This window comes from Eleginops maclovinus, chromosome 15 (assembly GCF_036324505.1).
Source record: "Eleginops maclovinus isolate JMC-PN-2008 ecotype Puerto Natales chromosome 15, JC_Emac_rtc_rv5, whole genome shotgun sequence".
NCBI classification, from domain to species: domain Eukaryota; kingdom Metazoa; phylum Chordata; class Actinopteri; order Perciformes; family Eleginopidae; genus Eleginops; species Eleginops maclovinus.
Genome location: NC_086363.1, coordinates 13,123,002 through 13,140,010, shown reverse-complemented (window position 1 = coordinate 13,140,010; position 17,009 = coordinate 13,123,002). Strand labels below are relative to the sequence as shown.

The following is a 17,009-nucleotide window of genomic DNA, read 5'->3' as shown; positions in this document are numbered from 1 at the left end:
TTAACAGGTTTAGCAACATGATACAGGTGTTTAGCAACTGGTCAATGCTTAACAGTAAAACATGTCTCTTTACCTGTAACCTGGAAGGTGCATTTTCCTGCTCCTGCCTCGTTTATGACGTTACATGTGTACTCCCCCCAACCGTCTCGATTCAGGCTGCGAATGGTGTACTCCGTTTCGTCTCTCTGGGCATCGAAGGCTCCGGCGTGGAGAAGCCGGTTTGATAGGAGCCACTCGAATCGCAGCACACGGGAAGGGTGGGCTCGCAGCACCCTGCAGGTCATCACCACAGGCCGGCCCAGGCCCTGACGCATCTCCATGTTCACAGGCTCCACCGTGGGAGGGTCTGCGTGGGAGAAATGAGGGATCATATGAGTTCAGCTGACATTGTATAAAGACAAAGTTCTTCAAGGATGTTCCAGTGGAAATATAGAAGAAAAGGCTTTTGTTAGAGAAAGAAAGGAGAGATTGTGCGGGCCAGACGAGGTTGTCTCAAACCTCCAGAGAAATGTATAGAGCGGAAAGTACCTGGAAGACAGAAAACACAGTCATAATAGTTAGTTATGAGATTATGTTTATACAGAAAACTGAACAAAGTTATGTTTTGAAAGTGTGTTAACAAATGGAAAGACATAAGGTGAATTTAACTGTAAATAAAATACAAGCTTTTTGTATGACAACCAACAGATAATAAAACATTTCACAAACAGAAAGGAAGACACATACTGTATTTAAGAGTCAGTCTAATATTGTTATATAAATGAATTTGGTGAGATGGGGGAGAAAAGGTGAGATAGAAGCATATTGCAAGTAAACTTTAAACAATAGGCAGTGCAAAGTTAATACACCTCAGCAATAAATAGAGACGAGCGAAAACAATTGTAGGGGGAGCAGCAGTGGGTGCAAGAAATTGAATTCTTCAGAAAAAAACATTGTTTGGAAAGAAATCAGTCACGCCTCACGGGAACATTGTTAACAGGATGATGAAGTGCACCTAAAGCGATGGAAATGGAAAATTAATAACTTATTTGAGTTTCTGACAGGCTTCACCTGTTCCACCACACAGACAACCAGATGGGGAATTATGCAGCTAAGCGTGGAATAATGGGCTGAAAATGACCTGAATGCAAGTTTATATTCCCGTTTCCATATTTACGCTCAACTTAAATGTGCGATACATTATGTGCATGGTGACAAATTGTGTGTTTGTGTAGACAAAATGGGTGCTTGTGCATGCAAATGGTTATGAATAATTTCCCCATCTTAAGCATCTTTGCTCTTGACTTGCTCAGACAGATGCTTGACAAAAGTCACGGCCTCTCTTTAAAAACAACACTGAATGCTGTAGAGAAGAGATTGGATGACACAGAGCGACTTCATTGCCAGAATTTGCATATTTCCTGACATAATAAAGGAGAGGAGGGTAGCAATAACCAGGGCTGGGGATGTTACTTTTTAGGATGTAATATGTTACAGATCACTGATTACCTGATTAAACTGTAATCTGCAACATAATCTTATACATTATTCACACACGGTAATACAATATAATTACAGAACCTTCAGGAATTGAAAGGAATGCAATAAAATGAACAGTTGATTAAAATTTACAGCATATAATTTGATAACACTATTAATGGTTTTTTTTACAACCGTAATCATTCTTTTTTTAATGTTGAAAATGCTAACATTTCACCAGCAAAATGTTTTGAAGAAATTAATTATAGTTTTTCACACTTTTTAAAGGGGCCCTGTAAGAGACATATAGGCTGAAGATGAGCAGCACGGTGTGTTAGAGTGTGTGTGTGTTGCAGAGGGGGTGGTTCACCTGGGAGTGGGCGTGTGTGCGTGCGGAAGTGTGTGTGCGTAAAGGTGGGCACTCACCGGTGACGCAGATGAGAGAGAGAGAGAGAGAGAGAGTCAGGGTTGGGAGTAGCCGTAATTTTTGTTGACCGCTACCGCTACTCATTCATTCATTTATCCATCCTTGCTGCGCTGTGATAGCTCTGTGCTTTCAATAAATGCACCTAAGCATATTTGGATCTCAGCGTGTCTTTGTCATGGTCTACTGTGGCGCGTCATAAATCTACGTACCTGAGGACCCAAACCTCATAGACTCTCAGCGGCTAAAAGGTTTGTGTTTGGAAGCCGCAACAGGCCCTATTATGCTAAATTTCAGGTTCATATTTGTATTTTGTGCCTCAACTCTGACATGTTTTTATGCTTTAATGTCCAAAAAGGTCTTTATTTTTCTCATACTGCCTGTGCTGCAGCGCCTCTTTTCACCCTCTGTCTGAAACCAAAGCCCAGTCTGCTCTGATTGGTTAGCTGGCTGGCTCTGTTGTTATTGGTCAACCGCTAAGAGGTGTCCCGCCCATTAGCAAATCACCCACAGTGTGTTGGAGTGATAGACAATAGACGCGCAAGTGTTACATAGTGATGTCATTATGTTATAGAAGTAAACAGAGTCAAATGGAGGCGTTTCAGGCAGGGGGGGAGGGGGAGTGTGCGGGAGAGAAACTCCCTCTGGAGGGCACTATGGAATTTTAGTCTTTGCAAACCATTTACACGCACAAAAACCTTTTAGCACAATATAATAAAGGTAAAACCCTAAAAAGCTCTTTCATTTTGCTTTTTCCATCGCCCATTATTACCTCAGCAGGTTTGAGAGGCTAGTGAGGTGCCCTGGGAAACGTAGGCTGTAAAACACCATGCTGTTTGCAAATGTGGGATTTTACTCTTTTGCTTTCGATGCTAATTATCACAAATAAACACAAACAAAAACCCAGACACCAGGAGCTTCTATGATTAATGGCACACAGGATGAAAGAAAAAAGTAAACACAAATATTCCAAGAGGTTGGACTGAGGTTGGACAAAAGTTTGCCTCCCTCTCCTGATGCTATTCACAAAGTTGAGAGTAAAGCAGCTTTCATCTCAGGTAAATGAAACAGCAATCAGTTCCTCCTTCAGATGAGCCTTGCCTGGGCTTTTACCCGCAGTCGATGGCTTTTTTCTGACTCCAAGAGAAGGACCTGAATCTGTACTTATCACATTAAAATTGTAGGTTTGTGTGTGGCGGTGAATCACAGCCTGGCTCCACAGCCTCCCTGAGTGGCACTACACCAAATTGCAGTAAGTGCATTTCCATTGACGCAGAAAGACAAATAAAGACAAGGTTTGGGTCTGCTGAAAATTGAAAAAGAAGAGGAAAAAATGTCTTATATAACCAAAATATCTTTCAAACAAGGGCACATGCCTTATATCCCCTCTGTGCATCTCCTGTGAAACAGCTGACCAGCGAACATGAGGAGAAAGGAGCGAAAAGGTCCTGTGTGATATTCCCTGAGCAGCGCTTGGCATGTTTTGTGTAGCAGTGAGGGCTCAGAGTTGCTGTAAGTCACCAGCTGAGGGAAAAACCCTGTGCACTTGCTGAGATGTAATCCATCATCAGTCACCGGCGGATACTTTGACAGTAATGTGGAGAAAAACAACATTTAAGGAGCACGGAGGGCTTTTCCCCACGGTCCACACAGGCCGCCATCTACAGGGAGGAGGACAGAACAAAGACCCGGGTATACATGGGGGAAATATGCATGTGTGTTTTTGAGCGTGTGTGGCTGGCTGAGGGGGATTTTTGTGTGCATGCGTGCACCTGCATTACTGAAATACCGCTTGACTGCTTTTCAATAAACTTCAACTTCAGTCAGAATGGGTTTCATTTTTCTTTGGTTTCGGAGGAGTGCATCAAGAGAAGGACAGGGAACTCCTTTAGGCGAGCCTGCAAGAGTAAATTGTACTGTAGTGTGTGCATGTGAAGTGTGTATGTGCAATTGCATTCTCTCTATATGGTTAGATGTTCTTTTGTTGTTTCTCTTTCATCCCGGCTTGACTGAGCTCACATATAAACCCCATATTCAATAATTCAATATATGCTGCAAAAAAAATCCTTTGGGACTAGTTTGTTACTATGTTCAAAAAGCTGCCTCACAACCACTGTCATAAAGAACCTTGCCTCACAAATTATATTAGCGCTGTTGGATTATGTTGATGTTATTTAACAAAATGCATCCAAAAACTGACCTCCAACCCCTCAACAAAGCATACAATAATTGATGTCGGTTTGCTCTTGGATGTACTTGCACTACTTCTAAATGTGTACATCAAAACTAAAAGCATTTTCCACAACAGAGGCACTCCACACAATACTTGTACTCCTCTCCCCCAGTATCCAAAACAGTAGGGTAAAGATCTTTAAGTTCAAAGCTCCTTCAGACTTGAATAATTTGCCACCATACAACGCTGGACTTCTTTTCAAATGTTAAACATTTTATCTTCTTTTTTTGCTGTAACCTGTACATGCTATAGTTGAATTCCCAAGTATGAAAGACTATGTTTATCTGTATTTATTGTTTTATTGCTAGGAAAAGGTATTTGTTCATGGCCTTTCTGTGGGTATACAGTGGTTATGTCATGTTTTGTCTTGTCTGTGGTTGTATTACGACGTGATTGTATTTTGTTTGTTTTTGTTTTCTTGTTACTGTCTTGCTTTTTGTACTATATGTTAGGACCCCCTTGAAAACGAGGCGGTTCATCTCAAGGGGTTTATCCTTAATTAACACATTTCAATATAATATGGCTTATTACTCAGACCTTTGCTTTATGTTCTATTTCAAAAATATGAAAATACTCCACGTGAAAGTCATGTAACCAAAATCCCTCTTTTATTAACATTATCAGGAATCTGCACTTGGAGTGTGGAGCAAAATACATAGGTATTGGTATGATACATAAGCTGATATTGAAATAATGATCGTAAAAACAAATAAATGTCAACAACTATTACAAGACGGGAAGGCTATTTAACCGGTAGCCAACAAACATTTCCCAAAATTGGTAAATGTTGCTGCTGCTTTGACCATTCTCTTTCACTGTGATTAATTACACTTGATCTTCTTTACTGTACCACCTAACCTTAGACTACCGTCGACAAAACATAGCCTTTTCAAGTTAAAAAGCCTACCGTCAAAAGAAGACTGCAATACTTTTAATTTGAACATTCTAGAGGAAGTGATTCATTTATTCAAAAGGCGAAGTGGAACGCTAGGCATGGCACTTGCTGAACTGACGGAATTAGCACAGTGTAAATTGACATTATACTTCTGGTAAACATCGAAGAAGTGATGCATTCACATTAAATAGGGAACAGGAGGTTATTAGAAATAGAGACCTTGTTCCTTTGTTGATACATTCATTTAATCATTATCTATTGACAAATGTCGGCTAAACATGCTAGACATATCGGCGCTTCGTTAAGAAATATGTCACACAGCCTTCAGTAGCAGCATGTGGGAGTATTACAGAAATGTAGGCCTTGTTTTATATGGAATCAAAAGCATTCTTGTGGGAAAATAACCTTTGTGGAACAGCACACTACAATACCAAGCCTTAAACACATTAATCAAAAGTCAAACTGACAAATACAGAATATATAATGATAACTCTGATTTATAATGAATCACTGTGTTGAATAATGCAGGGAAACACTGCTCTGCATCAACGCGCCTTCCTTCCCTCACGCTACTGCCTCCGCAATCAAACAATGAACTTAAGCAGCGTCTGCATTACCATATTGTTATTAAAACTTAGGGATAATTTATGAACTTAAATATACAATTAATGATAATCAATGTAGACTCCTCCGTGCCAGCAGAAGCCTGGTGATCCGCTAATAGGTTTAGCTCACTCATTGACCAAGTTATGAATTATTCTGTCTAAGCCATGAGCAGGCTTCTGTTTACAACCTACATACTCGCTGACCTTTTCTGGTGTGGATTTGATGCGGCTGATCAATTCAATGTTGTTCCATAAAAAAGGGTTATTAAAATTTCATCCCCCAAATGCGGTGTGCGAGCCCTGCTGTAATGCGAAAGATTAATTTGCTGGCGTTAGGCTAATGTGAATCGCTCTAATATGATTCACATTAGAGTGGGCCTCAGGGGCCAGAATTGCAGGCCTTCCTGATGCAGAAAGGGAAATTAATTAAAAACAATAATCGTGTAATTCTGCTCATTACTTTTGCTAAGACAGTAGCTCTTTATCCCGGTGTGTCTTCTTGATGTATGTCAGATAGCAAATGCTCGCTCAGGGGGGCGATCGCTCGGTTGCATCAGGCAGGTGTCACGGGCCATGTGAGGAGGAACAGAAGGGAAGCCTGGATAAAAGAAAGCCGCGCATCTGGGCTGGAGTAGAGCTTGATAACTCTCGCTCTGACAGACAGAGGACGGGAAACCACTCTATGCTTCCTTCTTGCCTCTATTTCTCCCTGTTTCTTCACTCTCACAAGCCCCTGGACCATGCCAAGTCAGTTTGACTAAGAACATTAGGGTGTCACAGCTTGGGATTTGGCGTTTGCAATTCTATTAGGGTGAGACTCTGGAGGCATACGTCTTCTATTCCCTCTACCTCTCCTCCTGGCGGCGCCTCCGCCAGCCAACAGATGCAGGTTTTTACATATCAAAGCTGTTGACTTGCCAGAGTCGTTCCTTCACGCCTCTAATGCTCTTTGCTTCAGAGGACTGTACCTCGGTCCCTTGATCAAGTTACTAAACGCGGCTTTGCACATGGCTCACCACCAAAGGCGGGTGGCTCACGCTGGGACCTGGAAATGCAGGCGAGAAAAGCATCTCAGGGGGATTGGCTTGTGCTTACACACTAAGAGACAGGCCAAGAAAAAGAAGGAAGGGGGGCATACCGACACAGCGTACTGAGCAAACAACAAAAGCAGGGCCGAAGTGTGCTAATAAAGTAAATTCACAAGCTGGAAAAACCGAGCAAAGGTCTATGTATTTGGCAAACGCAACAGAGCCAACAGTAAATGTGTACACGAGGTGGACATTTCCCCCGAAACCCTGAAACGTGTCATAGCGATCCAACAACTCGAGTACAGATTGTTTGTGCTTTATAAACTTGGGCTTTGAAGCAATGTATGAATAAGTAACGAGAGTCTGAAGAGGAACAGAACTGGCTCTGAAGTGCGAACACGGCAGAATGATTGATTTATCAATACAGGAGCTTGGATAAATCTCTTCATTAGGTGTTCTGCTTTGAAGATGACGGCGAAAAGATGAAAGTGCCGCACGACGTCAACAACTGAAGCGCATGAAAGCTGCTTTATTTAAATAAAAACACATAATCAAAAGTAATTGGGTTCTGCAGAAACAACTGGATTGGAAGGATGAAGTATTAGGAGTGAATGGATGTCTGTCGTGCTATGACGCAAACGCATGTTGAAGCTGTTAGATCAGAGAACTGATTACGCCTCTCTCCTGGATTCCTGAGTCATGTCTTCTTCATTTTAGTGTCACTAGCAACAGTCTGCATTCCAAGGGACCTCTGTCCATTTTCAATGCGACAGGGAGGGCGGCAGCAGCATGTGATAGGAGGTGACCTTCACTAGTATGGTGTCAGAGAAGAAACACCTTGCTACAGAGCTCGTGATTGACCTCCATTCAAAGACTGGGTCATGGACTTTCGTGGGAGTAACGCCTTTGCTTCTGGAAAATACAGGTTTGTTTTTAAGCATTCACCACATCCCTTTGGATTGATCTAGGCCATGAAAGTATGTGATGAATATAAAACTCGGATCTTTGAATTTTTTAGCATTCATTGCAGTAGTCAGTTAGGGCCACCTGAGTTTATAGTCTGAAGGTCCTTCTCCTCCTCTGCTCTTTCCTTTCAATCTGTTATACCAGACAATGGGGCAGTTTGTGATTCTATGTAATGTAATGTTTGATTTTTTTAACTTGTTCTCGTTATTTTTATTTCTAACATCTCATCTTTGTTCTCTTCTTTTTGTTGCTTATGATTGCTCAAGCTTTCAGCTGCTCTGCACCCAGACTCTGGAACTCCCTGCCACTACATATCCGACAGTCTGATTCCATAACCACATTCAAAACCCAACTCAAAACCCACCTATTCGAACTGGCTTTCTCATTATAACCTGTACCCTATGTCTCTTCGTAGTCCATTTCCATTTCCTGTTGTTTGTCTTGTTTCACCCCGGCTGTCCACTGTTTTAACTCTCCCTATATTACCCTATGCCCTGTAAGGTGTCCTTGGGTGCTATGAAAGGCGCCCTCCAAATAAAATGTATTATTCTTATTATTAAAGTAACTTTGAGCCGACAATTATCTTTTTTTATCACAATATCTAAGGTGGATGTGCATGATGTTGTCAGGGCATATCACCGCAAAAATGTAGATGTGTATTCCCAACTTTAAAACATTTCTAAAAAGGTCTTTGTAAATCGAGCAGGATGGACACTATTGACTTGTATCTATTATTGGCCTCGATAGTTATGGTAAGAGCATTGAGAGCCAAAAATGGAAACGAGACAAATAAAAAAAATGGGTGGACTAGATCAACCGAGTGGATTTTAAAAGGTCAAAATCAATTTAAATTCATACTCAAATATTCATTTTATGCCATGTCTCAGAAGTGAGAGCATGTTTGTATTGAATTACACACTTCACAGGTGCAAGCTTTGGGGAAAAAAAATAGATTAAATGCCTAAAGATAGCAAAGCTGAGAGCCATACGTTAGATTCTCTGGTCATATGCCTGGTGAAACATTGGCACACTGGCTGAAATAGCAGCAGATGGTGCTGGAAGGGATTAGCAAATTGGGGGTTATGCTTTTTTATTTAATACAACGTCTTAAAAAAGATAAACAATCAACTCAATATTTATGTCTCATGCCGAGCATCGTAGTTATTGCATATTGCTTTTTTCCGCTTAACAGTCCATACTTTATATATGTAATATTTATGGTTTTCATTAAGGCTTGAGGACATTTTATATGCTCCGAATGTTTTACTTTGGGCTGTAAGTATCATATTTTGTTGTTACTGAATTGCAAAGGGAGCTGTAGAAAGTAATGTTGCTGCAGATGCAAGGAGAAAAAAATGACTTTTACGATTTCGTACATGCTGAGTAATTGTTGTTATATTTTTAAAAAGCTTCTGGACAGTAAGTGCTAATTTGCTTTTCTCTGCTCTAATTGTGCTGCCCAAAGAAAAATGATACAGTATGTGCCCCTGCTGTTTCCAAACGGCAGGCAAAATCACTGTGACCTACTGCTGCTTGTGGCATAAACTGCTCTCACTGCTGAGAGGGGGCAGAGGGGAAGGCAGCATCATCCATTCTTTAAGTACTTTTAAACAGGCAGGGGTTAGTATGTGGATGTGTGTTAGTTCTTCGATTTGGACTACTGTTGGAAGAAAGAAGGTTCAGTGTGAATATTCAGCATTATTTTTTATATTTAAAAAAGCAATTGACACTAATCTTCTTTTAATCTTTCATTCGACAATGTGTCTCTACCGAGGGCTCTAATTAATGAAAGCAATCCAAGAGTCCAGATCCTCTGTTTTCTGTTTGTCAGTAGTGGTGCGTAGCAAACCACTGACCTTTGATATGAGCTGTCACCACAGCATGTTCATAATCAATTCGGCCAAAAATGTAACACAGTCCTCTTCAAAGCACATCAAAACTTCATTAAAACTCTTAAAGCAGCCCAGTGGGTTACAACTAAGCTGAAACGTGAACATCATAGCAAAGAGTAAAATAAAAAGTGTTGTAAAAAATTAGGGCAGTGATGGGCTTATCCTCGTCGGCAAGAACAGCATGGGGTCTGCTCTTGTTCTTCTTCAATCAAAATACTGGTCGTGGGTGTGTCAAGTTCATCTTGAATCAAAACCTTGGTTGAGCTGCAGCCATAATTCAGTTTTATTGCTCACACTTTGTTGAAATATTTTATGCAGTCCGACGTTTGGAAAGTCCACTGGGGGAGGACATTTAAAATGTGGTCGTCAGCATAGAGCTTGTTAATTTATACGCATGTCAGAGTAGTTTAAAACGGACACACTTTTGCACAGGTTCTTTCTAGATTACAGTTAGTTCTGATGGAAGAATGTACGGATTAACTAAGTAGGCCATGAGCAAAACAATGAAAATGTGGCTATGAGACTTTTCCTATTTCCTATAATCGCTTGCCAGAGATTGGTAGCACCCTACATAGATCGCTTTAATTTCCTTCCTATCCTTCTTCTGTTCTTTCTTCCGGCGGAGAGAAACATCCCAAGCTTTTGAATGAGAGAAAACGCTCTGAATCCCTGACGTTCATTCGAAATATTGCAATTCAAATCTCCATAAATTAATACAGAATGAATAGTAGTGGGAATAAATTAGCCGCTCGCTAATTAGCCGTTAAGCCATCTTTGAATGTGACATTTTAAGAAAAGGAAGAGGTTTCAAAATGAGCCACAGTGGTGGGGGGTCTAAGGCCCCGGGGATATGGCACACACTCTTTGGGTCTTCTCCAACTTGAGCGATAAAAGGCTAACACACAAACACAAACATGCAAAGATCCTGATAAGTGTGGACATCAGTAACCAGTGCTTTTGACCTCAGTTAATATCAGTTCACCACAGTTCATAGTCGGCAGATAAAGTGCCGACTATGAACTATGAACCCCCCCCCCCAATAATGTAAGAGGTGGAGTCAGAGCTGTTTCTTCTCAGACCAGGCTGAGGACATCAGGGGAGTGGACTCATTTTACAGCCTTCAGAAGGAAATTGGATGGGCGTGGAAGGAGAGAAATGTAGGCATGTTCAGTTTTGTTCACACTGGACCAGAATATAAAGATTAATTACACTGCGAACAAAGACAATACATCCCGGAAACATTGGACGCACCTAGAGAAACAAATACACTGCATCACGCACATACAGTTTCATTTACTCACATTGAACGATCAGCTCCACCTCGGCCTCCCGGGGCTTCACGTTGAACCCGTTATACTGGCTGGTCTGGCAGCGGTACGAGCCCGTCATCTCTCTGGACACATTGACAATCCGCAGCACGCCGTCATAGCTTTCCATCTGCATGCTGCCGTCCGGCATTGGCACCTCCTTGTCAGATCTCGACCACAAGATGATGGGCTTGGGCTTCCCTGAAACAAGGCACTCCAGCTCCACTGTGTCACCCTCGCGGGTCACCAGGGGGGACTTGCCCCGAGGGACTGTCAGGTTGGGGGGAACTAAGAAAGAGAAAAACAGAGGAGGGACTGATATGGGGCTCTAGAAAGTCAGCAGGCGGGGTAAGATGAAATGGTCGACTGGGAGACAAGTTGTGTGGACGGCATGGAGGGAGGAAGCGAATGGGCATCCAAGTTGCAATGGCAATGAATCTCAGCAACATACACAGCTTATATGGAAGGACCATGCGGATATTAGCAGCGGCAATGGCTAATGGCTTGAACTAAACATTCTGAAGTACCAGCAGTAAAACCATCATGGGGGGCAGCAGTGAGGAAGTTCAATGCAAATCAAGCAATGGAAAACAATGAACAATGCAATGAAGAGCGGACAAGCAAGTACACTTTTTGACCAATCTTATTTAGATATTAGGAAGCAAAAGGAACCAAACTCAGGAACTGAACATTAAACTCCTTTTTGTGAAGCCTTGTGGTGTGCTCTTCCATTCCAGCTGAAGAACTGTATACAAATTATTTTAAAAATGAGCCACAAGAAAATATTACTGAAATCTTGGACTTGAGGAGAGATTGTTGATTGACAGGGTTCTTTTTTTTTTGAAAACTTACGACAGTATGTTATTTGTCCTTGCTTCTCAGTAATTTTGGCCACAACCACACACAATTTCTGCAGTCTTCCCCATGGTTTTCTGGCAACCTCATGGCGACTACAAACTCCAGGTAGTCTCTGACTCTGGCCAAGATTATAGATTAAAACTGTTCATTTTATGCTTAACTTTCAATCTAGCTGTCTCTCCCTGCTTCCAGTCCAGTATGCTAAACTAAGGCACAACTGTCACCTGCTTTAACTCCTTTGATTTTCTTCCTATCTTACTTGTTTCATCTGCACTCTCAGCTCTCTCTTGCTCTTTTTGGATTAGTTGGTAAACATGGTAACATACATTTGTTTTTCAAATCAATAAATAACCCCTTGGCCTCGTATTTATTCTAGTGGCACCTGGTACTTGCTTACGGTGGGAATGAAGGTTTGCATAACTATTTTATGTTTGACTAATTTGTGAGGTTTAGCACTGTGAACTCCCACCCTATAGCTCCTGGGCCAGACTCACAGCAGGCACTGTTTTGTCACCAGGGACCAAACGCAGAAAAACTTAATGTATTCTCAGATTCCTACGATCGATTGAAAAGTAAGGTTTGATCGATTGAAAAGTAAGGTTTCTGAAATAGTTCCTAGTTCTTTGGAAAAGTTCATGCAGTAGAAACAGGCTATACATCTCGGATATGAAGCTTAAAGTATCCGACTAATAATCCAACTAAAAACACACTTTATGTACTCTACATCTGCCTAAGCAAGGCATTGCCCTTCCAAGAGGCCATTAACATCAGCGTCAACATTGCCATTCTCATCAGCAGTACAGTATTATCAACATCCTTGTCACATTTCCATCATAATGTTCATCATCACATTGCTTTCACATCCCAGTACTATTTCCAGGATGGATTTTGCCATCGTGATTACAACATTCATAATTCTTATCACCATCATTACCATCGCTCTCCGCAGCTTTTTACTTCTCCCCCTGCCTCCTCGTGCAGCTACTCAATCTCAGCACAGCATCATATATTTCAGAGTTTACAACAGAACACTCCCAAAGGTGATAGAGTGTTATTGCTGTCCGTGTTAGAAAATATGACCCAATAAATAGGTTGCCTTTGTTTAACGGACACTAAGAGCCTTGGCCGAAAGGAACAATGAATAATAAAATAAGTGCAGAGTGGCAAATTGCTGGACACATAAGCAGGTTTCAGTGAATGTGGTGTGTGTGTGTGTGTGTGTGTGTGTGTGTGTGTGTGTGTGTGTGTGTGTGTGTGTGTGTGTGTCTGTCTGTCTGTGTGCCTGTGTGTGTGCATGTATCTGTGTGTTCTCAGTTTGGAAAGCAGGAGAACTAGCAGGTTGGACCATGAAGTCTGGTTCCTCATCTAGAATGCTAGCCAAGTAAATTTGTTTAATTAGCAAACCTGGCAAAGCACACTGGCTCCTAGAGTGTGAGTGTGTGTGTGTGTGTGTGTGTGTGTGTGTGTGTGTGTGTGTGTGTGTGTGTGTGTGTGTGTGTGTGTGTGTGTGTGTGTGTGTGTGTGTCTATTACTATGTTTGTGTATCTTTGTGCAAGTCAAAACCATCAGATGACTCCAAGACCATTTTGTAGAAGTGCTCCCAAAAATAGTTTACAGTGAGCAATTCGAGGAGTAAAAATCTTCTCAGCAATGATGAAACTGTGTCATGCTTCGCTGATGATTTCCCAAGCACTGCCATTCTGCCCAAACAATGCTGCAGCTGGAATGAAGTCAAGCAACAATGAAGTTTTATAGTGATGAAATCGCTAGCAATTTCCCAGAAAACGAAACAGAGTCCAGCTATAGTTCTTTTAACCTCATATCTGTCTCGGTGAGAGGTAACAATATAACTGCTACGTCTACTACACTAATACAGTTATTTCTTTTGTCCTGAAGGTGTTTCAAAAAGTATACTCAAAATGCTGGAGCAGCGATACGTTAAACTAGATGTGAATTGCATATTATTTACTAATAAAAAAAACACGCAGCCTGGCTTCTACGGTTTTGCTTAAACCAGCCTGACTAAAAAACTAAATAGTAACTTGTACATTAACTGCTATTTTGGCAAAATGTTGATCCTAGGTGCATTCACGGAGGAGGTGAATGCACAGGAGAAGGTACATTTCACATAGTACTCTCTTATTGAATTCGTATCACTTTTTTGAGGGCAATGGAAGCTATCTGTAAGAGATGTCTTCATAAAGACTCGGCACAGTAAGCATTCATTTGGAGTCCTGTTTCTGCCCATCTAAACAATTGTAAGTTCAAATTGTATTTTGCTTCTAACTCTGTTTTGGTCTTCACCAACTCGTAAGGAAATTCTGAATTAGATCTTGCACTTCTAAATTCTCTACTACAGCTGAGAGGAACTGTACTTGGGTGATAATTACTGGTGATTTAGTCTTTATGATGGACACTCTTTCATTCACTACATATTTATCCACTACTAATGTTAAAATAATTTTCATAGCAGCCTTAAACCCATTCTACTGTACATGGGAAATACTTGAATAATTGTACTATTGCAGATGAATATGCCTTTTCAGCCATTGTAACCGACATGTAAAGCTGTTTGGCGTTATGCAAACCTTTTTGGGAAAACATACAGTACATAAACATGTTGGTGTCATTAACCTGGGATAATGGACACTGGTCATTTTCAGATAAGTCTTGGCATGATGTTTGGCACCAACCAAGCGGCTAAAAATGATCTTCCCTCAGAGACAATGACAGCAGGCACTCATTTCGCTCTCACACACTCGCTGATTGGTATTCGCACAATGTCTGGACTGAGGCAGCCAGGTGTCAAGAGCTGACATATTTCTTTCCACAGCATATTTTCTCCACTTTTCCGAACGTTTCCTTGGGTCCAAACAGTGAAGCCGCGAAATGACAGAGTCAGGAAAAGGGGGGTGCAGCAAGCATCCATTAGAGGGTGGAGGAGAGGTGTATTCACTGAGTTGCCATCATTACACCTGGCTTCTCCACAGCCGAGATTAGACAGGCAATTACAGTTTTTTGCCTATTGGGTTTGGCAGCACAAATACTGGCCATCAGCTGCCATTGTCTCTCTCCCCAGCATCACGGAGACACAAACAGACATACATGCACAGAGACATTTGCTCATCTCTTTTTTTGCTGCATTCTTCATCTGTCTCCCTTTTACAAAGTAAAGACTCTGCCTTTGTGAGTGAGACTGACCACGGAAAGGCTCAGTGTGGCACATATCCTGCTCATGGTCTTCACTGTGCTCTCATTGTGCCAAAGCCCTCCAAATGCCAGTGATGCCTGCAAGGCATGCCCGCTGTGTGCGTATGCTTGTGTAGCGCGCGCTTAGGTGGTTTAATGTCTCTGCATGTGTGCATAGCCGAGTGTTTCTCTTTTCGCCCACGGCTGACCCCATGCTGTGATCCCGCCTCAGTTCCTCAATGGGAGGATTCTTGTTGTCGTTGCAGTCTGAAAACACTGTCTGTTTGTGTACTTTGGGGGGCTAACTTGGGACTGGACCCCCTTGTTTGGCCTCAGCAGGGCAGCACATCTCTAGGGCCTCTGCTGGAATGATGCTCCGGGTGTAGGGACTGATTGCTGAAAAGCTTTCAGCGGGATCCAACAGCGCCGCGGCAGACAGAGCCCAATGTGAGCTGACTGCAGAATGTGAGAATATGAGGCACTTTGCATTTTCTTACATTGACAGAAGCTAGTGGTGCACATTGACGTCTTTGAAAATAAACAACATTCCCACTGCCCCCTTTTTCGGGGTTAGTGCTGTGACATCACTCCCTGTCACCATGGCAACATAGCCCTCTCTAAAACTGCAAGTCCTGCAGTGTTTCTGTATGTGTGAGTGTGTGTGTGTTTGGACAGCTTGCGGCCAATGAGTTGGTCACAATGTGACAGGGCTCTCTGCTCCTCTGAGTCCTCGGCCCTTGGAGACAGAGACGAGTCTCAAAGGTCCACTGTGGACACGTTTGAGAATGTGTGAGTGTGGTAGAGCTGCAAAGAAATCCTGAGTTGCTGAAGTGTAATAAATATCCACCGATGTGTTAAAATTGGCTTAGTGCATTGATAAACTGCAGCGACACACTACTGACCAAACATATTACTGTGTGTGTGTGTTATTTTCTAGCTCCCCTGATATCCTACAACTTACCTTGCGATCAATCACACAAACCCCTCATGAATTCATGTGGCGGAGATTGTAGAGCAGCCGGCTTTCCACACAAAAGCACTCATGGGTTGCAGTTTGATTTGTAGCCACACATACACTCTTTTTTCTTTAAACATTTACCCAACCGGTCAGAGTAAAAGGAAGGCCCACTTCCCATTTTTCTCCTGCCAAGTAGTGAACAACTGCCTGAAAAGGACCAGAGTTTATGTACATGGCTCAGGGGGATTTGACAGTAGTTAATGAGGGAGGGGAGAGGTTTTTCTATTCATGTTTCCCTCCCAGGTTTTTTCCAGCTGGACAGGGAGGTGATTTCCCAGATGGCCACCTCTATAAAGCACGACTTCAGGTGGTGCATTCAAGGCTAAACGCATTACACTGGGAATAATGGGCTCTAGTCTTATTAACATATTTTATGGACTCACATCAAAGTGGAAACAGTCCATAGACTGTACACTAACTACTGCTATATTGTGATTACAAACAACCGTGTTTTTTACATTGACACTTTTCCCCAGCAACACCACAGATGTTGTGCTGACAAATGCTGCCAGGTGGTTATATGCCTATCCTTCTAGACATGGCACGACCGTGGCATCTACTGTTGTCATATGGCAAACATCTTAGGACAGCATCCCAGCTTTGGGACATCTGTTAGGCCCCTTCATCCCAGCTCACAGCTCACTGGGCCTGTCTCCGGACCTTGTTGATCCAAAACTGGAAAACACTGCTCCCAGATGATATTATTTTTAGCTCAGTTTGCAGTTCTTAAACTAATTTAGCATTATAGAGTGATCACAGATTGTAATTCAGGTTTTTCGGTGTGATTGCACACATGCAGTACTTTTCTCATTATCTTTCTTTTTATTTGCTTCAATGAATGGATTGGACCATGTTTTCAATGTTAAGAGATTTAAATAGTGATGTCTTATTCACTGTGTTTCAGATTCATCTTTATGGACTAATATGCCACCGAACTGACTATTTGATGCCCGGATCTGGGACTATTCCATTGAAAGCTTTAAGGAAATCTAGATACAAGAACCCTGTCAAACTATGGATTTATATGCATGTTCAGGTATATGTGGTTAGATTGATAATCTACACTTAAAATGATGCAAAGTTGGTGTCTTTTTTAACCTTTGTAGCAAAAATGTAAAGAATGTATCAATCCATTA

General features: G+C 41.9%; 1 protein-coding gene across 1 annotated transcript in view; it reads right to left on the bottom strand.

The window, feature by feature from the left end:
* Positions 1-17,009, bottom strand: part of LOC134876991 (MAM domain-containing glycosylphosphatidylinositol anchor protein 2-like) — a 157,631-nt gene that overhangs the window by 40,771 nt on the left and 99,851 nt on the right. Inside the window, exons 9-10 of the mRNA XM_063902315.1 lie at positions 10,803-11,123; positions 74-346 (exon numbers count right to left, since the gene is read on the bottom strand). Coding sequence (XP_063758385.1) covers positions 74-346; positions 10,803-11,123 — 594 coding nt within the window. The remainder of the gene's footprint in view (positions 1-73; positions 347-10,802; positions 11,124-17,009) is intronic.